This window comes from Nuphar pumila, chromosome 11, assembly GCF_984573655.1.
Source record: "Nuphar pumila chromosome 11, dmNupPumi1.hap1.1, whole genome shotgun sequence".
In the NCBI taxonomy this organism is placed as follows: Eukaryota; Viridiplantae; Streptophyta; class Magnoliopsida; order Nymphaeales; family Nymphaeaceae; genus Nuphar; species Nuphar pumila.
In genome coordinates, this window is record NC_143259.1 from 11339180 (window position 1) to 11366598 (window position 27419).

General features: G+C 35.7%; 1 protein-coding gene across 1 annotated transcript; it reads left to right on the forward strand.

Annotated features, from left to right (window-relative positions):
- The first annotated feature begins 19872 nt into the window (after positions 1 to 19872).
- On the forward strand, positions 19873 to 27153 carry LOC149821953 (RGG repeats nuclear RNA binding protein A-like). The gene is made up of 7 exons (XM_089980459.1): positions 19873 to 20269; positions 21107 to 21422; positions 21522 to 21590; positions 21739 to 21871; positions 24132 to 24287; positions 24401 to 24463; positions 26720 to 27153. The coding sequence occupies exons 1-7, from the start codon at positions 20107 to 20109 to the stop codon at positions 26906 to 26908; spliced, it is 1089 nt and encodes a 362-aa protein (XP_089836585.1). The 5' UTR covers positions 19873 to 20106; the 3' UTR covers positions 26909 to 27153.
- Positions 27154 to 27419: the final 266 nt, after the last annotated feature.

Below are 27419 nucleotides of genomic sequence, written 5' to 3' on the forward strand. Positions count from 1 at the left end.
ATGAATTTGAAGTCCGAGTATAATTTGAGTCAATCATGTTTTGACCGTTTGTGCATGATTGTGAAGAGTTTGTTGCCCAAAGATGAGAAATTGCCACAAAATTTCTATCGTGCGAAAGTTATGGTCAACACTTTAGGTATGGGTTACAAAAATATTGATGCTTGTCCAAATCACTGCATATTGTATTTCAAGGAGCATGAAAACAACATATCATGCCCGTCATGTGGGCATCCTCGGTTCAAGCAAAAGACAAGAGGCAATGGTAGCACGAGATCAAAGGAAGTTTCATACAAGTCGCTCTGCTACTTTCCTATCACTCCTACATTGCAGCGATTGTATATGTCTTCAAGGACAGCTAAACACATGAGATGGCATGCAAATAAAGTTCGACACGATGAAAACAAGATCACGCATCCTGTTGACACTGAAGCTTGGAAGCACTTTGATCGTACTCATCAGAACTTCGCAATGAAAGTGCGAAATGTTAGACTCGGTCTATGTACAGATGGATTTAATCCATTTGGGGGTAGATCAACTCCATACTCATATTGGCCAGTATTTGTAACTCCATACAACCTTCCACCAAGCTTGTGTATGAAACGTTCAAATCTTTTCTTGTCTCTGTTGATCCTTGGTCCGACCTCATCTGACCAAAATCTTGATGTATATTTAAGGCCATTGATTGATGAACTAAAAGTACTGTGGGATGACGGTGTTACCACGTATGATGCCCAAAAAAAACAAAATTTCAACATGAAGGCCATTGTTCTATGGACAATCAGTGACTTCCCTGCATATGGTATGCTATCTGGTTGGAGCACACATGGGAGATTGGCATGTCCGTACTGCATGGAGGATTCCAAAGCTTTTAGATTGAGGCATGGAAGGAAGCCTTGCTGGTTTGAGTGTCATCGTCAATTTTTACCCAGCGACCATCCGTTCCGACGACAAAAGAATGTGTTTAAAGTAGGCACAACTGAAACGGAAGGTTCATCCTCAAGATTGTCTGGCATAGAGATTCTAAGAAAATTGCGATACTTTCCAGATGTATTAACAGATGCCCGCAGTCCTACACCCTTTCGTGGATTTGAGAAGGATCACAATTGGACAAAGAAATCTATTTTTTTGGAATTACCGTATTGGCCGACCCTATTTATACGACATAATTTGGATGTGATGCATGTGAAGAAAAATGTGTTTGATAATGTGTTCAATACAGTAATGAATGTTAAAGGAAAAATGAAGGATAATCCAAAGGCCCGTATGGATTTAAAATTAATATGTAAAAGACCAGAATTGGAACTCAAAGAGTATAATGGCAAAGTACTAAAACCAAAGGCAAAGTACGTGCTCGGACCTGATCAAATAAAACATGTATGTTAATGGTTGAGACAATTGAGATTTCCAGATGGATATGTCTCTAACATTGCTCGGGCTGTGAAGATTGACGATGGACAGTTATATGGGTTGAAGAGCCATGATTGTCATATCTTTATACAATGATTGATACCCCTAGCATTCCATGATATGTTAGACAAACCTATATGGGGGGTATTGTCTGAGTTGAGCGGATTTTCAGAACATTGTACGCATCGGAGGTCGTAGTATCAGATGTAAAGAATCTCGAGGACTCTGTCATCATCACTGTTTGTCTGCTAAAAAAGATATTTCTGCCAACATTTTTCGATGTTATGGAACATTTGATCATACATTTGCCATATGAACTAAGGATTGGTGGCCTTGTGCAATATCGATGGATGTACCCATTTGAAAGGTATATGTTTTTTTATATTTGTCTCTTTAATGACAGATATTTAAAATTTGAAATGTATATTTTTGCCAGATGCATGTTCGACCTCAAAAAAAAGGTTCGTAATAAAGTAAGAGTAGAAGGCTCTATTTGTGAGGCGTACACTTTAGAAGAGATTTCAAATTTCTCATCTATGTACTTCGAACCTCATATTCTAATACGTTACACATGCCCGCCCTGTAACGATGATGGAGAACACGTAACTGTAGCTGACAAGCTGTCGATATTTCAACCACTTGGTCATGCATTTGGTAGTTGCCGATCAAGGCTCTTGACAGATTGAGAGCAAGACGCAACACACATCTATATTCTTTTTAATTGCTCAGCGATCGACCCATACATCGAGTAAGTATATGTAGATGCAACACAATTATAAATCTTTTTATGTTCTATCTGTGGATACATGGCTCGGTAATATAAGTATTTGTGGTTTGCAGACGATTTGATCTAGAGTTGCAAAGAGAAGTTTCACATCTCACTGATGCAGAAGTACAAAAAGAATGTGAAACTAAGTTTGTGGAGTGGTTGAAACAGTTGGTAAAAAAGCTAAGATAATTTTTGTACTTATAAACAACACTAAGTTACTTAATTGATCGTGATCACAATCATTGTTTATGTCTGTGCGTAGGTCCGCCACGGTGATGTTAAAGATCAAGGAATATGTGATTTAGAAAATGGTCCCCCCAAAGTTGTGCAATGCTACAACGGGTACATCGTAAATGGTTATCGATTCCATACAAAAGATTACGGTATAAACAAATCAACGATGAATAGTGGCGTGTGTGTCAAGGGTAGCAGCTACGGTAAAAATGAACATGATTACTACGGTGTTATAGAGGAAATAATGGAGTTGACTTACTTAGGCATAAATAACAGGGTAACTTTATTCAAGTGTCATTGGTTTGATCCAACTGCAACAAGACTCGACAAAGCTTCAGGCATTATGAAGGTGAATCATAAATCCAGGTTTGGAACATATGAACCATTCATATTAGTCTCGCAAGCTCAACAAGTTTATTATACTTCATATCCGAGTATAAAAAAGTCAGATAGAAATGAATGGTGGACAGTTTGCAATGTGAAGTCAAAATTATACCCTGAGTATGATCAGTTACAGAAAGATGAGTTAGCTGAAGACAGCGATTACTATCAATCAGATGATATCTATGACTTCGCTTATGGTCACGATGTTGTGCATGATATATATATCATATCTCCATTGGCCGATGAAACATTCATAGAGGAATGCGATCCAAATGATGTACCAAGTGGATGGGTAAACAATGAAGAAGAAGAAGAAGAAGAAAGTCAAACAAGTGACGAGGAAGAATTCTCAAGCTAGTGAGCAAAATCTTGTAATACAAACCTCTATTTAAATGCATTGCAATACTTGATGTGAATGATTTGAATGATTTGAATATATTGTAATACTTGATACGAATTATTTGAATGTATTATAATACTTGATGTGAATGATTTGAATTATTATAATACTTGATGCGAATGAATGAGTTGTATTGCAATACTTGATGTAAATGATTTGAATTATTTGAATGTATTGTAATACTTGATACGAATGATTCGAATGCATTGCAATACTTGATGTGAATGATTTGAATTATCTGAATGTATTGCAATACTTGATGCGAATGAATGAGTTGTATTGCAATACTTGATGTGAATGATTAAAAATTTTATTTGAATGTATTGTAATACTTGATACGAATTATTTGAATGCATTGTAATACTTGATGTGAATAATTTGAATTATTTGAATGTATTGTAATACTTGATACGAATGATTTGAATGCATTGCAATACTTGATGTGAATGATTTGAATTATTTGAATGTATTGTAATACTTGATATGAATGATTCGAATGCATTGCAGTACTTGATGTGAATGATTTGAATTATTTGAATGCATTGTAATACTTGATGTGAATGATTTGAATGCATTGCAATGCTTGATGTGAATGACTTGAATGCATTGAAGTACCTGATATAAATGATTTGAATGTATTATAATACTTATTGAGAATCATTTAAATATATTGCAATACTTGATGTGAATGATTTAAATTATTGTAATACTTGATGTGAATGACTTGAATGTATTGCAATACTTGATGTGAATTATTTGAATGTATTGTATGACATATGTTATTTGTTGGAATATGGTTCGTGGAGGTTACAGTGGTCGCTCATCCAGTAGTAGCCAGGCACAACCTTCATCTTCACGGGCTCCTGTGATAGGTATATCATTTAACTAATTGGATGCTTGATTAGTTCCAATGCGCATTTTGAGAATTTCTAACGTATTTTTTTACAGATGATGTTTCGCCTGTACACGACCCACCTACACCAGTTGATCACACAAGTCATGAGCCAACACAAGAAGCAGGGTCTTCTCAGTCTGGCACAAGAAGACTCATTCGAATAGTGTATATCGATAATCGACCGTAAGTATTTCGTTTTCAATTATTGTGTATCTTATAAATATTTTATATTGATATTTACTGTGTACCAATTCATGTGCAACACGAGGTTTGAGCCACAAGAAGTAGTACGGGAGATTAAGAATTCACTTCTTCAACATCTACCAGGACCGGTTGCTCAATGGAAAGAGTACCCAAAGGAGGTGTTAGACAGATTGTGGTCCTCATTCACGGTATACAGTTGTTCCTCATAGTTAATGTGTTTCATATTTAATTTTTTTAAGTAATGTCTACTAACTTTCTGAAAATATTTGTAGGTTTCGAATCGCTTCGCAACTACGGTGGAAGAAAATGATGCAAGGAAGGTGTGACAGAAGGTGGCTGTCAATCGATTTGCAGACATGCTGCACAATATGAAGACTGCAGCAAAAAATGCATCTGAAATAATAGATGATCCACTACAGTGGAAGGGTCATAGCCCTATTACTATTATGAGAGATTATTGGGATGAAATGTGCGATAAGTGGGCGGGAGATGCATTTCGAAATCGCTCTGCGAAGGCTGCACAAAATCGAGCAAAAATGCCTGAAGCCCATCTACACACAGGTGGATTTATGACATTTTGGAGCCACCTGAAGAAAATGGTAACTCATCAATATATAATATTAATTTTATAAGTATTGTTGCAAAATTGTGAACTAAATCTTGTGTCCTTTAACTTCGCAAGAAGCAGAAAAAGGAGGCAGTGTACCATATAAGGATGTGTTTGTTGAAACACATAAACGAAAGACCACGGGAGTCTTCGTATCAGAGAAGGCGAGAACGACAACGGTATGTATTTATTCTATTAATAATCATTGCAATATGCAAGTTATCATAATGTTATCATTAATTATTAATGCATACTTTAAACATTATTTTGTAGGAGGCATATGAGCAACAGATGGTAGAACGATATGGCGATGACGCTACTCAGCATCCATCATTTGATCCTGCAGCATGGGTGACTGCAGCAGGTGAACCCAAAAAAGGTCGCGTGTTCGGGTTTGGGAGTAATATGAACACTTCACCAGTTATTGCTTCTTTTAGTTACAGCTTACAGACTTCTTTCGCCAACATAAGCTCCAAGCAGCAGCCTATTCTTTTCGGTGATGATGTACGTCAGATCATTAAGGACACACTGAATGACTACTTCTATGACACCGTCGCCCCCTTTCTCTGAGATGAGTTCAACAATTTTGTGTTGAACAGAGGATCTTCGATTGCAGGTCCCTCTCAGGTATAATCACATATTCAGTTTTTTGTCTTCCTTAGAACACATATGAGCATAATCAAATCACATATATAACTTTTTGCCTGCCTTAGAGCACACATGAGCATGATAGAATCACATATAGAGTTTTTTGCCTGCCTTAGAGCACATATGAGCATGCTATAATCACATATAAAGTTTTTTGCCTGCCTTAGAGCACATATGAGCATGATAGAATCACATATAAAGTTTTTCTGACTGCCTTAGAACACATATGAGCATGCTATAATCACATATTCAGTTTTTTGACTGTCGTAGAACACATATGAGCATGTTATAATCACATATTCAGTTTTTTGACTACCTTAAAACACATATGAGCATGCCAAAATCATATATAGAGTTTTTTTACTGCCTTAGAACATATATCATTCATGATAGAATCACATATAAAGTTTTTTGCTTTGCCTGCCTTAGAGCACACATGAGCATGATAGAATCACATACAGAGTTTTTTTGTCTGCCTTAGAACACATATGAGCATGCTATAATTATATATTCAATTTTTTGACTGCCTTAGCATACATATGAGCATGATCGAATCACATATATAGCTTTTTGTCTGCCCTAGAGCACATATGAGCATGGTAGAATCACATATAGAGTTTTTCTAGCTGCCTTAGAACTCATCTGAGCATGATATAATCACATATAAAAAAAATTTAATGCCTTAAAACACATATAATTCATGATAAAATCACATATAGAGTTTTTGTCTGCCTTAGAGCACATATGAGCATGATAGAATCACATATAAAGTTTTTTTATTGCCTTAGAACACATATGAGCACATGATAGAATCACATATAGTGTGTAATTTATTTTATTATATTTTGTTTATCAATATTGACTATTCTTTTCTTGTGTAGGCTGCTAGCGATAATCAGCGTAGCTGAGCTGAAGGGACAGATAAAAGCAATGAACAAGAAGACGCACAAAATCTTGGCGATGATTAGAGAACTATGTTGAAGAAGTTCTATTTTTTTTGTTTCCAAATTGTAATTGTTGAATTGTAAATAATTAAACTTGTTAATTTTAAGGTGGAACGATTAATTGTTGTAGATTCCTTTTATATGGAATTTTTTGTGTAGTTTGTTTTTTATTTACAGGAAATATAAATTGTACCGTTCTCGGTATTTAATTTTCAAATATTTTTTTTTATTTTTTTTTCGTGTTTGCGACGGATTAGCGATGGATGTTTCCGTCGCTATGCATATAAATCTAGCGATGGCTTAGCGACGGACGTAAATCCATCGCCAAGCCGAGGTCGTCGTTTAGTATCAGCGGATTGGCGACGGAATACATCACTCGTTATTCTGTCGCAATTAGCGACGGACCTGGCGATGAATTTATTCTGCCGCCAGTTAGCGTCGAAAAATTCGTGACGTAAGCATATCATCGCCTCATCATCGCTAAGTCGGTTAGCAATGGATTAGCGATGAACTAGCGACAGAATGTGGTCGTCGCTGATCCACTGCTTTGTTGTGGTGTTTTCTCACATATTTTCACTTTGTTATTCTCATGCTATTGAAAAAGTTATCATATCAAAACTTCTTATAGGCAAACATTTCTTTTCCTACGTTAGGAAATTTGGAAAGAAAACATTGCACTGTCCTAGTGATGAAAGTCCGTTAGTTCGTGATTCAGGTTTCAAAGTACGGTACATACCCGACCCGAGTCCAAATATTGTAAACTCGTTGCTTGCCATTCACGCGTGAAGACCATCTCGGGTCGTGACCCGATCACGACAGATAAGCGCCAAACCCAAACGCATCTGCAATACATACACTCCAACTCTTTATATAAAGACCACTTCACTCTTTTATCCAATCGGACAGGCTTGCTTTTCTCTTCACCCAGGGTCACTCTTCCCTGAGGCTTCACCTCTCCTTCCTCCACTCGAAGACGATCGTTGTGCCCTTCTATTGGTCATACATGACCAAGGATGGCCATGTTTCACGCACGGGTTCATGCGTTTTAAAGAGAGGTGGGCTCACTCTGTCTCTAATGTATGAAATCACACAGTATTAGGGTTTATCCAAATGAAGCACTTTTGAACGTGCTTCATTTGGATAACCATGACATGAAAGTAATTAGAGATTTTCTCTCTAATGAGAGAAAATCGGTAGATCCCGTAATGCTAGGTAATGACTACCCAAAGGGGTGAAACCACCAACAAACTCTTCCTTTTAAGGAAAAGGATCTCACATATCGATAATCTATCAAAATCTAAAGGGAGAAACCCCCCCTAAAGAAGCCCTATTACAATACCTTAGAGCTTCACCATCTGTGCACATTGTGTATGCCACATCCTATCAGTGGTATCAGAGCTAGGTTCGTGGTGTACACAGTTCCATCTTCAAAGCACTGTTCGAAGTCACCGATTATCGCTCGGAGCCGCAAAACACCGATCATCGATCGCCGAAAACAAATACAATAAAGGTCAATGCCCTTTTTCCTTTTAGTGTAGGGGCTATTGTATTTGGAGGGGCTTAACCCAGTCTGAATCAGTAGCCCCTCATCCCCTGTTACTGAATTTCCAACCTCAGTCGATGGAAATTTGGCCACCAGAGAATATATATAAAAAGATATAAAATAAGGGTGTTGGGTTTTGATTAAACAAATTTTTTTTACAAAGTAGTAATAGATAGGTTGTCAGATTCTGACGACCTACCTCACTGAAGCTAAACAAAAACATAAACAAAACAAACATAGTAAAAAAAATAAAGGGAAGGAGAAAACCAGAAAGGGAGGGAGGCAAAAACCCCTCTGAAAAAAAAGGAAAAAAAAAACTGCAAGGAAACCCTCTTTCATTTTAGAGTTCCATTTTCTTAAAAAAAAAACATACCCTGAATCGGGGTCTGTGTTCAACCTCCAGAAGGTCGCCGGTTTTTCTTTTTTCGGTGACCTCTAATCTTATAAAAAAAACTTCTCTGTTTTGCTGTCACCTGAAGAAAAAAAAACACTCACTGTATTTTTTTTTAAGAAGCATACCCAGGTCAGGGTCTGCATCTGTCTTCAGTCAATGACACTGGACATCAGACATCTCTCGTCGCTGTCCTGAGTCATCGACGTTGAATGCCAGACTTCAATATAAAAAAATAGAGGGAAAGTTTTTTTTCTTTCGTCAAGAGGTAACAAAAAAAAGGGGGTAATTGCAATGGGTCACCAATATCTGGTGACCCATGGTCTCTAAAAAAAAAGACCAAAAAAAATCAAGGGGAAGAAGAATACCTACCTATTTTTTTCCTTTCTTTGTCGCCGCCTTGTCGTCCTCCATTGAGTCGCCCACCACCTCGTCGGTGGTGCTAACACTTTATGGCGACTCGATTGACCTGCCATTGGTGGAAGATTGAATGCAAAAAGGGATTTTTGCAGAAGTAAACAAAAATATTTGCAGAAAAGCATTAAACTAAAGAAGAAAAAAAATTGGGATTTAGGTTTCTCGAACTTTCAATGTATTTATATTGTTAAATAGGTAAAATTACTTTGTTGTCCCTAGTCTTTTCTAAAAAATTTAGTCAAATTCTTTTCAGTTTATTTACATATATGGCCCTATTCTTTTCTGTTAATGATACTTATATCCTGCTGCAATAAAATTATGCCTCAACCGCTTGCTATTTTAAAATTGATGCCGGTATCCTCTACTTTACAAAAATAAGTCCTTATTTTTTTGGTAAATTTTAGAAAGAAACCTGTCATCTGAAAAATATCCAAGATAGGCGCCTATCTTTTTAAGATTTTGTAGAAAACCCATTGATTTTTTTTAAGTTCTGTTGTTTTGGGGGTTCTATTTTTTCTTTCAGTACACACCTTTAATCTTTTTGAAATTACAGAAAAGTGCTCAAAGTTTGTAGTTTGCCTCATTAATCTTTGTTTTATGTTTAATATCATGAATTTACATATTATGAACATGATATTTTGTGAGTTCGTGGTTAATGTTGTAATATTTATCTTCTTATTGAATGTTGGACATATTTTTATCATATTTTGCCAACATAAAATACTTAAAATCATAAAAATGTCTAGTAGGGTTTGTGCTACTAATAAATTTGATGGAATCAACTTCCACAAATTTGATAAGAAAAAAGGTCCAATATTTTGCAAGTCGCAGGCAGCCGCCTCCTAAGTGAAGTACTTCAAGCATGGAAAACTTAGACGCTTCAAGAAAGATTGTTGGAGTCAAATGAACAACAACAATAGCAGAAACAACAAAAATGACAAGTAAAAGGAGATGCGTAACATAATTTGCGTGATATCAGAATGCTCATATGCAAACCAGGCACTTTCTGGATGGTGGGTGGACTCTGGAGCGACACTTCATATAGTCATGAGCAAGGAAAGAATTGTGGATACGATCGAGTATAATTGGTTGTATATGGAGAACAATACCTACTCTGATGTTTTGGGTGTTAAGACTTATCATGTTGAAACTTCCTAAGAACAATGTTCTATTATCAAATGTTTTGTTTGTACCGTACATGAAACAAAATTTAATGTATGTTTCGACATTGGTTGTTAAGGGTTTTGAAGTTAGGTTTTTACTAAAAAATGTTGCTATAAGAAAACACGAGCGGGTTCTGTTTAATGAGGTTTTTGATAAACAACATGGTATGTTCAAAAAATTTTCTTTTGAGATGAATAAAATTCCATCTATTTTTGCTTATTATGATAATATCTTTAACGTGGATGTGAATGTCTGGCACCAAAGACTTGGATATATTAATTTAAAGAAAATGAAGAAACTTGTTTAATTAAATCTAATACCTCACTTTGATAAATCCTCTTTTCTCAAATGTGAACCTTGTATTTATGGTAAAATAACAAGAAAACCATTTCTATATAATGTAATTACAATATCTGAATGATCAGAAATCATACACACTGACATTTGTGGTCCCTTTAGAACTCAAACTCATAAAGGAATGCGATGTTTTATATCTTTTATTGATGATTTTTCAAGATATAGCTATGTATATCTTATAGCATATAAGTATAAAGCATTAAAAAAATATAAAGAATATCGTTAAGAAGTCAAAAACTAACTTGATAGAAAGATTTAAGTTTTACGGTCTGATCGAGGAGGAGAATATACCTCAAATAATTTTTTTGAATATTGTAGGGTTAATGAGATCAGACCTCAAACTACAACTCTAGGCACTCCTCAAGAAAATGGTGTGGCTGAAAGATTCAATAGGACCCTTCTTGATATAGTTAAATGCATGTTATCTAATGCTTTATTACCCAAAGTATTTTGGGGAGAAGAGAAACATATAACAACATATGTTTTAAATAGGGTTCCTTGTATGGTTATTGTCTTTACACCTTAAGAATTATTGACTGAAAGAAAACCTAGTCTAAGTCATCTTCGTAGATGGAGTTTAGTAGCTCATATAAAGGTTATAGAGTGATCAAGAAATAAACTCGATACAAGATCTATAAGGTGCATCTTTATTGGATATCTCAAAGGATCCAAAGGTTATAAATTTTATCATCCAAATAAGGGTTTAATCGAAAGTAGAGATGTTATATTCTTGAAAGATAAAAATATCGAAGAAATTATTCTTGAAATAAATGAAGATAGTCATCTTGATTTATATTATGACTCTATTAACTTTTAAGAATGTTTATGTAATGATAAACCATATGTTAGTTCTCTCTCTTTTTCATATCAGACTCAGGTTGGCTGCAAGAGGTCTAGAGCTCCCCTGTTATACTTGGATGACTATTATGTCTACCTGTCGGAGGAACTGTGTTATGCCTTAGAGCTGGATAACATGAAAGATAACCTATCATATAATAAGGCAATAAAATCATGTGAGTCAACAGATCGGGTAAAAGCCATGAATGAGAAAATTGAGTTTATTGAGAAAAAATGAGTCTAAAAATTGACTAATTTACCTGAGAAAAGGAAAGCCATTGAATGTAAATGAATTTTAAAAAAAATCATGCCTGATGGTAGTATTGATAAATTTAAAGCAAGGTTGATAGCTAAAAGATTTTCTCAAAAATAAGGGTTAGACTATGTTGATACATATTCACCTGTTGCAAAATTTGCCTCGATAAATCAAGAAAGTTTTTTAAAGGTAATGACAAATTTGATAAGAAAAAAGATTCAACATTCTACAAGCCGCAGACAGTCGCCTCCAAAGTGAAGTGCTTTAAGCATGGAAAACCCGAACACTTCAAGAAAGATTGCTAGAGTTAAACGAATAACAACAATAACAGGAACAACAAAAATGACAAGCAAAAGGAGATGCATGATATAATTTGTGTGATATCGGAATGTTCATATATGGACCAGGCACTTTTGGGATGGAGGGTGGACTTTGAGGCGACACATCATATTAGCTCTGAGCAAGGAAGTAATGATGGACATGATCAAGTATAAACTCAAGAAACATCAGGTGTACATGAGGAACAACACCTACTTTGATGTTATTGGTGTTAGGACTTATCATGTTGAAATTTTTAGGAATAATATTTTGTTATCAAATGTTTTGTTTGTACTCTCCATGAGAGAAAATCTAGTATCTGTTTTAGCTTTGGTTGCTAAGGGTTTTGAAGTTAGGTTTTTACCTGAAAAGGTTACTATGGGAAAACATGGTCGGGTTCTGTTTGATAGGGTTTTTGATAAATAACATGTTCAGTTCAAAAAAAATTATTCTGAGATGAATAAAATTTTATCTATTTCTGCTTATATTGACAATGTCTTTAATGCAGATGTGAATGTCTAGCACCAAAGACTTGGATATATTAATTTAAAGAAAATAAATAAACTTGTTAAATTAAATCTAATACGTGACTTTGATGAATCCTCTTTTTATAGATATGAACTTTGTATTTATGGTAAAATGGCAAGAAAATAATTTTCATATAATGTAATTAGAGCAGCTAAATTATTAGAAATCATACATATTAATATTTGTGGTCCCTTCAGGACTCAAACTCATAAAGAAATACAATATTTTATATCTTTTATTAATGATTTTCAATATATAACTATGTATATCTTACAACATATAAGTATGAAACATTAGAAAAATTTTAAGAATATCATCAAGAAGTCGAAAACCAACTTGATAGAAAGATTAAAGTTTTACAGTTCGATTGAAGAGGAGAATATACCTCAAATAAATTTTCTATATATTGCAAGGCTAATGGGATCAGACCTCAAACTATGACTCCAAGCACTCCTCAAGAAAATGGTATGGTTGAAAGAATCAATATTACCCTTCTTAACATGGTTAGATGCATGCTATCTAATGCTTTATTACTCAAGGTATTTTGGGGAGAAGTGATACATACAACAACATATGTTTTAAATAGGGTTTCTTGTAAGGCTATTGTAATATCGTGTGCTTTTACACTATGTTAAATTCTGGTTGTTTGAAATATTGGCTAAGTGTTATAGAAAAATCAATAAATCCTCGATTTTAAGTGGCGTCAATTGAATTTTGATTTGTCTCAGGTCTCATTGACAAGACCTAAATGAGCCAATTGAAATATGATAAAAACTTTTATTTTGACCTTTAAAATTAAGCAAAAATTAGGTTCAATTCAGAAAAAAATCGGAGGTAAAATTCAAGTTTTATATCATTAGATGCGCCTCAAAATTCTGAATTCAACGATATTTTATTTTCCTAAATTTGGACTTCGGTTAGCCCGAAAATCACTTTTTTTAAAAAAGGCTCGCCTCAATGAGACCGGGTCGAGATTGGATTGGATTTGATTGGACTGGCTTCAATCCGTATGATCCAAGTTAATATGGATCTGAACACAGTCTAAGGCCCATATTAATTAGGATCTGATCCGATTCAAGATCCATATGAATTTGGATATGGATCTTGGATCAGAATCCATATCCAATATCTAGGTCCAACAAAATTAAAGTTTTAAATTGAATATAAAGGTTTAATTTAAGGGGAGTAAAAGTTAAAAAGACCCCTAGAGGGGTAAGACACCTTCTAGAATTTTTTGGATATTTAATAATTAATTAAATTATTATTAAAAGTTAATTAATTTCAAAATTTATTAGATGTGGTAGTTACCAAATAATTAAGGTCTCTATGGTTGAGTAAACAAAAAGTAAGGTAAGTATTAAAAAAGGCAGCAAGTAGGAAAAAAGTCAACATAAAGAAATAAAGAAAGAAGGGTTGGAGATAGAGTCCCACATGGGAAAGCTCTATTTTCAGACCCATATGGGAAACCCTAGAGGAGCGTCACCTTCTAGAGGATTCCCTCCTCTACAAAAACCTCAAACAAAAATGGGAAAGAATATATATATATATATATATATATATATATAGAGAGAGAGAGAGAGGAGAAAGAGAGGAAAAAAGAGAAGAAGAAGAAAGAAATAGAAGGAGAAGACCATTTTTCTCTTTGATCGTTCAATATTTCTTTTGATCTTTTTTTCAAACTTCAATAAAGGTACGAGCTTCTCTATCGATTTGAATGGGGCGAAATAGCTTAGGTCAAGTTTATATAATGTTTTAGTGGAAAGGAAAAAGGAAAATACAAAAATTCGATATGTATATATAGGTATATACATAACGACATATCAATTATGTATATATATAAGATGATTTCGTTTCTTTTTTAGCATATATATATATAAAAACATATATGCATCTGTGCATATATATATGTATATATATATATATATGTGTGTGTGTGTGTGTGTGTGTGTACTGGTAGATCAGTCAATAAATTCTATTTCGATATGTGTATGCTATTTTGATTTATGTACATCAGTCTCATTGTTCGCAAGGACAGATCTGTCCCACTATGCATACAAACAGATCTAGACAGATCTGTGAACTGCAACTGTGGATAGATCTGGACAAATATGGCGATCTCCATGGATGCATAAATCTGGTGTAGATCTGCGAATTAAATGATAGTATGTCTATGTTCAAACAGTTCTCTTTCCCCTGCCCATAGCTGTAATTTTTTTTTGTATCATAAATGGACTGCTTATGCGCATATGCATATGTGAATGTATATACTTGAACCCAGAACACATCTATGGTTGGGGTCAGATTTGACTCAAACCATGATTACCGCAGGGTTATATATATGACTTATTTTTTAGACTGTCAAATGGCTGGTTATCAGATTGTTATAAGTCTGAATTTTAAACTGTCATGAGTGTGATGTTCAGACTATTATAAGTTTTATTTTTGGACTGTTATAAGGTTGATTTCTCGGGCTGTCATATGTCTGTTCATTTGACTGTTTATAGAAATGTTTATATATGACTTATGTGATTTATAAAGTGGCACCAAGTTTCATGTTATATATGATTGTTCATGTCCATACATTGATACCGAAAATGCATGTTATACATAACTGCCCATGCTTATAAAGTGATACTCAAAATGCATGTTGTATGTGGTTGTCCATGCATGTTCAATATATGACTGCAATACTTATTCTTTTGGTTGTTCATTTGACTGCTCATATCACTTAAAATGTGTGCTTAAATATGACTACTTAGGCTGCATAATATGTCATCACATCTATGTTTGGTTGGTGCAGAAAAATATGTATTTAGTGTTGTAAAGAATCATCACATACGTGTAGAAAATTAACTAAGACTGCTTATGGTCATTGTCTGGGGTTGTGATTGTTTTGTCTAAGCCCAGCCAAATGCCAATAGAGTTTTTAATGATTTCTCGTGTGCAAGGCAACATAGCTTCAGACTCGGTAGGTATGTGTTGTATCCTGAGCTTGCCCAAATTGACAAAAATATTTATTATTTACATATGCTCATGAGATTTAATACAATATTGGTATAGATATACATATTATGAACACGTGATATTGTTGCATTAACATGATCAAGTGCATGTTTGCATATTATGCATGAGATGAATCATGAAACAGGAGATATGTTGCAAGCATGTGTAAATTATTTTACATGTACATTCGTATTGTGTGTGAATGAATGTGCATTTGTGGACATGTTGAATTATTATGGTTACATGTTCACTGTAGTTTTTGCATGAGATGCATTAGTGGTCTTATGTGAACCACTGTAGGCCATGTGGGCCACGAGAAGGTGTTGCTCTAAGTCTAGTTGTATCATTGCAAAAATTCATTTGAAATTTATTGAATTTCTGAATTAATTACACTGTTTTATTTTGTAACTGCCCAAGGTCCTGTGTTGTGTTTTGCATGTTGATTTGCAAAACAATTCTTTTGTAAAAAATCTAACTCTTATTAAAAAGATAAAAGAGATAAAACAATGTAATTAATATCGTTATTACTGGATGTCCCTTCCATAGTATAGAAATCCTAGATGGTGGTTTTAGGGAACTGTGAGGATACTAAAACTCTGTGTGCGCTTGTGCCCCTGAACCCGATATGGTGGTTCACCTCCCGACCATGGTTTTAGAGAATTTTTTGCCACATTGCCTGGGGGTGGTGACTAGACACAACTATTGTTATTGATATACTAAGAAAGTGACATAAGTAGATATTGATTTTTCTGGTGTCCTGACATTAGATATTGATTTCTAATATTTCGATGGATGACATTGATTCTTGATATTAGTCGAGGGTCAAGTGTGAAACCTAGTAATAAAATACAAATTATGTATTAAGCTACATCTGAGAAACTATCTTTAACTTTGAGAATTGTTGTGCCTATTTTTAGTATCCGCGAGTTTTAATAAAAAGTAAAACTAAATTTGTGTGCATTTAATAGGGGCATGCATACAAAAAAAAACTCTAATAAGAATTTAATAAGTTACTCGTGCATATGCATTGATGTCATGCATATTTACTATTCTGCATTAGTTCATATATTCTTATTTGTTCTGTTTCATGTAAGATAATGTTGTTGAATGATAATTGTTGTTAAATGAATAAATGATTAATTGAGTTATGAGATTGTTGTAGTTTATTTTCTTTGAAACTTGCATGAATTTGGTTTATGTTTTTCTTGACTATTTGGATCTTTAGAGGAATCCGTACGCAGGATCTTTAATTTTAACCCTGTGCCATCTATATTTTTCATAAGACGTGAAGCCCAATGATGAGATCGACTGTCATAGGGAGCCTACGAGACTGTGTGACTGTTTTTGATATTTTTTTTGGGATAGCGTGGCTCCATAATTATATACATTTATTTGATTATGTTCTTAAACTTTAATTATTGATGAATAAAGTTAATTAGATGATTATTGGGTTAATGTAAGATCATTTATGGTTTGAGTTGTGTTATGTCTATAAGACATCGGATCTCTGGGTATGGTTTTCATAATTGTTTAAAAAAAAAATCTACTTTTCAACGGGGATGAGTTGAGGTCATTACAACTATTGTCTTTACACCTTATGAATTATTGATTGGAAGAAAACCTAACCTAAGTCACCTTCGTAGATGAGATTCAATAGCTCATATAAAGGTTATAGAGTGATCAAGAGATAAACTCGATACAAGATCTATAAAATACATCTTTATTAGATATCCTAAATGATCCAAAGGTTATAAATTTTATAATTCAGATAAGGGTTTAATCGAAAGTAGAGATGTTATATTCTTGAGAGATAAATTTTGTCTGTCTATGAATGTTATCACTAGCCCTGATAGGCTGATACCATTATATGCAAGTTCCTTTGGAACAACATGAAAACCCGAAAGTGCCGTCATTTATTGAGTTGAGACAAAATCTGCAAACCCCTAAAAGCGGAGGGCTCGGGCATAAGTAGGCTCAACGTAGCGTGCTTGGCGAATCATTGTGGATCTTGAGTTACCAATACAAGGGTTCGTAGGAATGGCGGGGGTCAAGTAGGGAGCGGCAACCATTCTAAATCATGTGAGGTGGGTGATAGGTGAAAGATCACAAATAGACTTTTTGTTTGATCCTTGGAGCTCACGTGGGCCAATGCTCCACCTACTTCCTCCCAGCACCACAATGTTGTTACGTGGAATCCATCTTCAAGGTCCCAGAAGATGTGAAAAGATTGGTACTCATGCAAACATGGGACACCGACGCCCCAGCTCTACTCATTTGGCTGCCATCGCAACCATTCTCTTCAGAAGCGGTGTGAGAGGCTATAAGAGAGAAGGGCCTTGAACAAAAAAAAAAATCAACCATGATTTGGACAAAGAGGGCCTTTCCTAGAGCTGCAATCACTTTAAGATGGGCGGTTGAGGACTGTCTTCTCACAAAAGCTTGGCTACAAAAGCTGGGTTTCCTCCTCCCAAATCGATGAAAACCAGTCGAAAGATGTGAACCATATTTTCCTCCTTTGCCTGGTTTCAGCATACCTATGGAGTAGAGTTTTGAATTTATACGGAGTGTGATGGAGGCCTTGCGGCACGTTGGTAAGAGAATTGGCTTATTTGCAGCTATACTGACAACACGGGAGAAAACCAGGAATGATGTAGCTTAAGCTAAAAAGAAGGTCAAGACCGTGTGAAAAGATCAGGTGCCATCACATTGCACAATTTTTTGTGCCTTATGCACCTGATTACCCTCCTATCCTTCCTGGGGATAGGGCCTGTCAGGTGTGGAGCCCATGACCTGATGAAGGCAATAAGGTGCCTAAGGCACACAAAAATGTGCCATGTGATGGCACCTGGTCTGGACTCCAAGACCGTCGGTTAAATATTAATGCAGAAAAGAATGAGTCAAAAGGAGTCTGGATAGGGTGCAATATGATCGCAGAATGAAAAGTCCTGCGTATGATTGTGATAGTGAGTTAGCCCTAGAACGCCAAGTTGCGCAACCACAGATTGTTGCAACTTACAGGCTTGCAGCCACCCATCCCTTGAGCTATGTTTTCCACTGTGAAAAGGAAGCATGAAAAAAAAGGAAAAAGAAAAAAGAAAGGATACAGAGTACAACTGTGTCACAGGACATGGCATTTTGATAAATGTATTTTTTTTTAAGACAGATAAAGCTGGGGTTAGCTTAGGCAGATCCCTCCCAGTTATACAACCTTACCAGTTGGGGGTTCGAACTTGCAACGTCCCAACACAAGGTGACGTGCACTAACTGCTCCTGCAAGACAAGCCGAGCCCCGTTGGTATTGCTAATGTATTCTTGGTGACACCTGCAAACATGCTGATTGATGGCCATTATTTTAATTTTATAATAACTTTTACTAATAAAGACGTAAATGGTGCTCTCTTTTGGCACCACGCCATGTTTTGGCCATATGACAATCATAGCCAATTTACCACTCAAAATATGGTGAATTTGGTCAATTGATTTTTTTTTCTTGATGATTATACCCTTTTATCACCTGAAAAATCAGGCACTTTGGCCAAACCACTTCTAAGTTGTCGCCTGAAAAAAATCAAGCACCATGTAAGTTGTTGCTTTTAAAAAACAAGCACATGATTTAGACCAAACAAAAAAAGCAAAATTGTTAAAAAAAAATAGTAAATTGACATCATTGTCTTTCATTTTTATTACTTTTTAACAGTATTTCAATAAAAAGTATTTTTAAATATTAAAATATAAGAAATAATTTTCTATTGATTAAACATTAAAAATTCAGTGTCCTTGTGCCGTTTGAACCCGAGTTTGGAGTCCTCCTATCATCTACGTACCTATGTGACATAGCAGTACACATGGTTTGAAAGAAAACCCTGGTGCTCGAAAAGACCAGTGCAGGAATCCCCTTCAACACAGGCAGAGTGGAGATATAAATGTTCCAAATGAGACTCAGAACTGAACCCAATCATGATATTTCTGAGTCTAGGGTCCAACAGATACGATAACCTCTTAAAACAGTTCATCTTCTAACATGAGCGTATTCAATCAATCAGTCAGATGTCATATAAGGTAGGGAAGAGTCATATGTGATGTGAAACAAATATTCTACTAGATGGGAAACAAGTTTTCTAAGCATTTTTACAAGTTTCTTTCTCACAAGTTTGAAAAATGCCGAGTTTTCGGTTTTGGAAAGGGTTTCTTAAGAAACGAGTTTCTCACGTGTACATAGTAGGGTTGCAAACAGATCGGATGCTGGAAGGGGCCATCTTGAATCCGAATCTAGCAGACCCCAATGTATTTTCTCATCCGAAATCCGAACCGTTTGCATCCCTAGTACATAGAGTTTCCATTAGCCATGCGTAAAACTGACCTGGATACAACTAAATGAAGTTTAGAATGGATTTGAATCCATGTTACATGGGTCCGATCCGTTTCATCCCAACAATCTTCTGTGTGGCAACTTGGTCATTGTTTTAGGGTATTTGGTAACTTAGCATGCAAGGGGAAAAATTGGAAATTATCTTAAATACATAAAAGTTTTAAGCATAAAATAAAAGAAAAAGAAGCTTTAAGATTAGGTTTTTTTTTTCTCTGACTTGCTGCCTGACCACTTAGGTGCGGCTAGGGTTTCCTCCTAAAACTCCCCCACTTCCAAACACACCAATGAGGTAGATGCTAGAGGACCCTCACCAACGTATCAGAAACCAGCACTAGATCTTCATCACCATGTTGTATATGCTTTCATAAGGGAAGTTTGAGTTTCCATTTGTGGGGTTTGCTATTTTCATCATCATCAACTTTGGCAGGAAAATGGCAACCGTGAACCCTTTTGATTTGTTGGGTGGTGATGATACTGATGACTTAACGCAGCTAGTAGCCTCTGCTCAGCAGGTTAAGGTTGTGCCCACCAAGAAAACTGCCCAGCCCCAGCCTGCAAAGCTGCCCACCAAGCCACTCCCTCCCGCACAAGCAGGTCATCTTCTCTCCCTTCATCCTTTCCTTTTTTTTGTTTTTGTTTTTGTTTTTTGGTTTGTTGTTAAGGGTGGTAGTTCTTCAGTTTCGTTTTATTGGTTACAGATGATTTTGCTGTCTCTAACTGAGGGATAGTAGTTTTATGTGGTTTTTTTTTCTTTGTTTTGAGAACTTGAGAGGAAATTGCTTGGTCTGTTTGATGGCAAATCTCTCTCTCAGAACCAATTCAAAAAAAGCTAAAATTGCCGTATTAGTGCACATAGAGTATTACCATTCTAACTTTCTCTGAATCATTTCTTCTTGGTTCCCTGTTTATGAGAGAGAGAGAGAGAGAGAGAGAGAGAGAGTTCCCTGTTTATGAGCTTGTCTTCTAAAACCAGGTGCAAGGTTGTGCGTGTGTGTGTAGACGCACCCACACAAGATTTTTTCCAAATAGGTTCCTTGGGTTTTACCATAATAGTTTTTAATGGATTTGACCCACTCCTTGCCGAACTTCATCTGCATCAACCTTGAAACAGATTCAGTTGACTTCTATTAGATCTTGAAGTCACTGGAAATCCATGGGCTGCTTCAGCCTGTTTAATCAATTGAGAATTGAGAATTGAGAAATTTTCGGCCTGACCACGGTCTCCAAAACCTTAATTTCGGGTATTGTGCTAGTACATTTTTCCTGTTTTTGACTATTTCTGATTGTCTGTCCTTGGGCTTTTGGAATTTTTGTAGTGAGGAAATTGAAGTCTGGTTGCTTGATTGAATAACCGAGTTAGTTCGGTCTTTGGACATTTGTCCTTTTTTTAAAAAAAAAAAATCCTCATAATGTGTTTGGCTCCTTTTACAGTGAAGGAATCTAGAAATGAAGCTAGTGTGGGGAGGGGTGGGGGCCGTTCTGGTGGTCGTGGCTTTGGCCGTGGTCGTGGAGGATTTAATCGAGACTTGAACAGTAATGGAAATTCTTATAGTAATGGTTATTCCGGTGGTTATGGTGCCACCGATGATGGGGAACTTGAGAAGTCATCAGAAAGAAGTCGAGGGGGGTACAGTGGGACACGTGGCTCATTCCGTGGTGCTCGTCGTGGAGGATTCACTAATGCTGACTCAGCAGACTCTGGTCGTCTACAAAGGCCATTCGATCGTCATAGTGGAACAGGGCGCGGGTTGATATTCTTTTTAGTTATACCTTAAGTGAATATATGTTTGTGTTCAAACACATCTATATAGTTACATTTCTAAGGATTTGACTTTTTATTCTTCAGAAATGAATTTAAGCGTGAAGGGGCTGGCCGCAGAAACTGGGGAACTCCAACTGATGAAGGATTTGTTCAGTAAGGAACTTTTTTCAGTTCTTTTTGAAATGTTCAGCTGATGGATTTATGATTGTTTTGTTGTTGAATTTCATTTTCCAGATGTTTTTTTATTTGCTTTTTGCACTGCATTTATTGTTTCTGGTTATTGTGACTTTTGTTTGGTTAGGGAAAGTGAGGAACTTGTTAATGACAATGAGAAGAGGTTTAGTCCTGAAAAGGAACCTGATGGAGAAGAACCTGCTAGAGAGGGCAAGGAAACTCCTCAGAATGAACCAGAGGATAAAGAACCAGAGGACAAGGTAAAACCTTCTAAGAACCTTGGATTAAACCCTGACCTCTATCTTGTGTTGGATTATCTTCTATCGGGTTCTTGTCTTGTATAGTTTTGTCTAATTTTAACAGTCTGATCTGTTGTGGTAAATCACTCTATGGTCCTACCTTTGTTTAGAAAGTTAATTTTGGATTGGAAATTTAAATCCATAATTGATATTTTTAATGATATAAGTCCATTTAACTGCTCAAGATAAGCCAGAAATACCTAAATGATAGTCTGACTTGCTTGTTTTTAGCAATCAAACTGGCAATGTTGTGAGCATTGTTGTTAAAAACGCGCCTCAAGGCGCAAAAGGCTCGCCTCGCCTCAAGGTGAGGCCCTTTGTGCCTTTAGGCATAGGTAAAAAGCGCAAAAGTCCTAGGGCACATGCCTCATGGGTTATAAGGCGTATGCCTCAGGGCGAGGCACGCCTTAGTATGAGGCGCGCCTCAGTTAACTCAAGTCGAATGGGGTCAAAGCCACCTATTTGATGAAGATTTTGGGGCTGAGAAGCTCGAGGTCGGGTCTCTCACCTCTCTCTTGCCTCTCACTCTCCCTCTACATCATGACTCTCCTCTCTCGCCTTTCGACTCTCTCTCTCTGCTTCTTGACTCTCTCTGCATCTCGACTCTCTCTCACCTCTCGACTCTCCCTCTCTCTGCATCTCGACTCTCCCTTTTCTCTCTAGTGTCTTGACTCTCACTCTCTCTCTTCATCTCATCTCTCCCTCTCTCTCTTCATCTTGACTCTCCCTCTTCTCTCTCGCCTACAAACTCGACTCTCTCTCTCTCTCCATGCCAATAGGTACATTTAGCCTTTTTTTTATGTTAGCCGTGCTGGAATTGCAAGGCTAAATACAGTTTTCCTACCTGAGCTGCCACAAACTCATGCTTCTTCTTGTAATTATTTATATGTTTATCTCTTGGTAGCATGATCTCCTAAATATGGCAGGTGACAACTATAAATACATAATATGCATGAAAATTGCTTAAACTAATACATGTTTCCTGCCACGATATAGAGAGTATATATTTAAGTTCAGATCAAGCAAATTCCAAAAAAAATTCCCTTTAAAGCTCATATTTTATTTTTTAGATACTTACATAGATCAAGTTGTTGCATTAATATTACTTTTACATGTTAATCTCATATTTTTTGGTATTTATTTGAGATTTTCTATTTCTTATTGGTTGTTGCTTCATCAATAAAGCATTTTATTTATTTATTTGTATTTGTAAATATTTTTAAGGTTTTTTTTTAAATTGAGGCTTACGCTTTACGACTCACTTCAGTTTTTGGTGGAGCGTTACGCTACGCCTCAACACTTTTCACAACATTGGTTGTGAGTGAAACTGACAAGTGTCACCCAATTTCTTGTAGTGGTCCTAGTGGATAATAGTGCTCACAATTTGTTGCCTTCATTTCTCCATATTCATTAGCATATACATCAATAAATATTTTGTAACATATAAGTGTTTAGAATGAAATTATTACTGTGGATGCCTTAACACAACCTTCTTTGAGATAATTTTTCATGGCTTCACTAGCTGCTGTTGCTAGTGACTTGGAAGACGTGCCCTTGTGCTCAAGTCTCTAGCAAAAAGTTTGTAAGAAATTTTTTTTCTGTTCCTGTAGCACAAGTTATAGCTGCTAGTGAGAAGTTTTGAGATTCTTAAAAACTATCCGGATTGGTTTGGATGGTTTGGTGCTTTTGTTTTCTAATGATTGCCTTGCAAGCAAAACTAACATTTGGTTTATGCTCCTTTGATCTGTTATGCATGTCTGATTTTGGCATTGAGACTAGCTGTTGAGTCCTTTTCAGTTGGTAAAGAGGGTCTACATATGTTGATACTGCCTTTTTATTAATGTATTTGTTAGGAAATTTTGTTTTAAGTTTTCCAAATTCAAGAATGTCCTACTGCATTTGACACTTCATGAAGACTTCACAGCTAATAGCTGGGTTATACAAAAATGATGTAAAAGACTGCAAAATAAACAAGTATGGATGAAAACAACCCTTTATGCACCTTAAAATGGACAAAGTGGCCCCTCATGTTTGACTAGATATTGATCACTCAGGAAAATGGGTTGGGTCTGGGTTTGCATCCAAAACTGCTTTAACGGTTTAACCCATTTGTACCAGTACCCATACATGCATCCTACCGCATCGACACGGGTGTGAGCACCTCCAGAAAGTACACATTTTACATAGCTGGCGTATGACTGGTTTGTCTTTTATTTAATAGGAGATGACTTTGGAGGAGTATCAGAAGATACTTGAGGAGAAGAGAAAGAACTTGTTAGCTTTTAAGCAAGAAGAGAGGAAAGTGAATCTAGACAAAGAATTTGAATCAATGCAGCAGCTTTCACTTAAGAAGGACGATGATGTTTTCATCCAACTGGTGAGGATGGTAGTTTTCTGCATTGCTGATGGATTCTCCAAATCTGTTTCCAATTTCTTATACATGACTTGTTGATGTATGCTAAAGCTATTTTCTTTAATGTTGTCTTGCAGCGCTCTGACAAGGATCTGTCTAGGCGAAAAGATATTTCTGAGAAAGATGAAAAGTCTAAAAAGGTGAAAACATGAACCTGTCTCCTAGCAATCTGTCAAAATATTAGTTCTCATATTTTAGTTCCTTTTCTTCATAGCAATAAGCCAACAGATTTGCACAGAGAAATGCAGTATGTAATGTGATAGCTCTTTGTTACCAATCTTGGTTTCTGCTCAATTCACAACTGCCAAAATATCTTACAGAATTTTTTATCCAAAGGTGTCTTCAAGTAATAGAGTTAACTTTGATGTCTGATAAATATGCCTTCAGATGCCAAGAATTATAATAGACTCATACTTAGTTGTCAAAGGCGGCACCTAGGCGCAGCTCTGGGTTTGGGCGGTGGTGCCTTTTTTTACTGCCTAGCTCGCCTAGGCTGTTACCGAGTAGGCTTAAGGACAGTTTTGTCCTTTTTTTTACTTTGTCAAGAAAGAATTGCATTTCATGCAAGAAATTTGCAAAAGCAAAGCAAATGCAATTATTGGAATAACAGAGCTCAAGAATTTTGGTAAGCAATAACAAAACCAATTTAGACTCCTTATCTTCACATGCTCAAAAAAAATGACAATTTATGCTACCACCAATCAGTTCAAGAAGTTGGTGCACAATGTTCACCAGGAAGTCATACCACCTCTTGTGGATTCATGTGCTTTTTAGAGTCTGCACAGAGATAAGCAATATTTGTAACTGACAAATTCCCAAACATCCTCTGCATTGTTTTCTACAAAATTTCTCTCAAGGCCTCAGACAACTCATGTTTGTCTAATGTAGGTTTTTTGTTCAACATTGGGGGCACCATGACACTGATAACAGTGATATTCCATTTAATTCCTTAATACCTTCTAATTTTGGCTTTAAACGACAAGTTGGATATCGTGATATGGGTCCTTCAAGGCCGTAGGCGGTGCCTAGTCAGTGAGCCCCTAAAAGACTAGTAGGGGATTAGGCGGACTAGTCAGTACCACAATTAAATTTTTTTAAAAAATATACAAAGATATGTAAACAAACTGCTAAAATCAATAACAAACATGTATACAACATAAAATCAATCAACAATAAGCAATAGACAAAACACTTATGGTCGAACACTGTAAAAAAATTATATTAAATAACCTGCTCAAAAAATTTAAGAATAATTGAACAATTGAATAAACAAACCATACAACTAACAATGTGAATAAACAATATACAAAAAATAAAATCATGTATACAAAAAAATTAACAACAATAGACATAAAATAAACAATAGACAAATAAGAAGAAATAAACAATTGAATAAACAAACCATGCAACTGACAATGTAAATAAAAGGTAATTAAATAATTTAAACACAATTAAAGCCTTAACAATATTAAATTCACATCCAAGTCATACTAAAATGTCATAAGTCATAACTGAACTATTGATAGTTCATGATAACTAAAAACTACACATTTATTAACCAACGCATATGTTAATCTTCATCTCTAAACTATAAAGATCCTAAAACTAAACTATATATAGCCAAGAATTAGGACAAAAAAATCTCATTGTTGCAATATGTTAATATATATAATTATATGTATTTACATAAATGATATATGTGTGTGTGAAGTGTGAAAAAGATAAGAAAACAAATAATAATTGAGACAAAAAGAAATATAAAGCAGAAACAGTACACACAAAAACTATACAATATATACATATACATAATTACATATAGTCATATATAATATATGCTTATAGTATGTTAATATATATAATTATATATATTTACACACAGAAAACAGATATATGCGTGTGCATCAACATCTGTGTGTGTGAGAAAAGATACTAAGAACAAATAGTCAAATATACATACATGATATATATATATATATAACTCAGAAATAGTCAACTAGAAATATAACTCCGAAACAGTCAAATAAATTATATATGAATTACACACACAAACACAGAATATATAATATATAACTGAAACACAAGATTATCAGTTTATATATATATATATATATATATATATATATATATATATATATATAACTGAACATAAACTATAGAAAAAAGGAAAAAGAAAAGCGAAGAAGGAAAAAAAGAAAGACAAAAGGGGGGGGGGGAAAGAGAAGAACAAAACAGAGAGCAAACAGAGAGAGAGAACCTGTTCTAGTCTTCTTCAACAAACTGAGAAAGAGAGAGAGAGAGAGAGAGGGCTACGCCCTTCCCCTGTATATTTTACATTCTCAATTTTTTAGCTTATCAGTTCACCTTGCTGATCAAATCCATTTTTTGCTCTCTGGAAGTCTCTTAGCATAAATGAATTCTTGAAGCCTGCTGAAGGGGAGAGGTACTACAGCCCCCGAGGACGTGGGCGTGGTCGGGGGCGTGGGGACCGTGCCTTCAGAGGTGGCTTCCCGCCAGGTGAAGCAAACAGTGTGGCAACCCCTTCTATTGAAGACCCTGGTCAGTTTCCTACTCTGGGCGTCAAGTAAGCATCTGCAGGCATTTCTTCTTTCAGCACCATGTTTTGATGATTTTGAAGCAGTAGAATGAATGAGTGAAAGAGTCAAGGAAAACAAAAAAAAAGATCATTTTATCAGTTGTACTTAACAATGATGAATGTTGTCATTTTCCTTCTATTTTTGTTTTTTTGGTCTAGAGATGTACAATTAGGTATCTCAACATCTGCCCGTAGTTTTCCTTCTTTCATGAACATAACGTGCTTCTTGTTTGCATCCCGTGCACTCTTTATACTGCATGCATGCCTGCCTGTCTTCCCAAAATCTAGTCTATGCTTTCTATTTTGCTGGTACCAACAAGAATATGGGAATCCTTGTCCCCACCTACGCAGCCGGTATTTGGGATTCTGATGTGCATGGCCATTTCAGTTCTAAAACAAAGGCATTTCTAGACCTCTTGTCTCAATGGGAATTATCGTTGTGACCAAACTTCTCAAGAGTTTGTATGTCTGCCGATTCATGTGGATTTGGTTGGATCGTAGCC

What these genes read in the sequence shown, in the direction of transcription:
- LOC149821953 (XM_089980459.1), top strand. Translation starts at nt 20,107, where the DNA reads ATGGCAACCGTGAACCCTTTTGATTTGTTGGGTGGTGATGATACTGAT. An exon ending in ACTGATGAAGGATTTGTTCA is followed by an intron (nt 21,591 to 21,738) that starts GTAAGGAACTTT and finishes TTGTTTGGTTAG; the next exon opens with GGAAAGTGAGGAACTTGTTA. An exon ending in AAGATGAAAAGTCTAAAAAG is followed by an intron (nt 24,464 to 26,719) that starts GTGAAAACATGA and finishes GCTCTCTGGAAG; the next exon opens with TCTCTTAGCATAAATGAATT.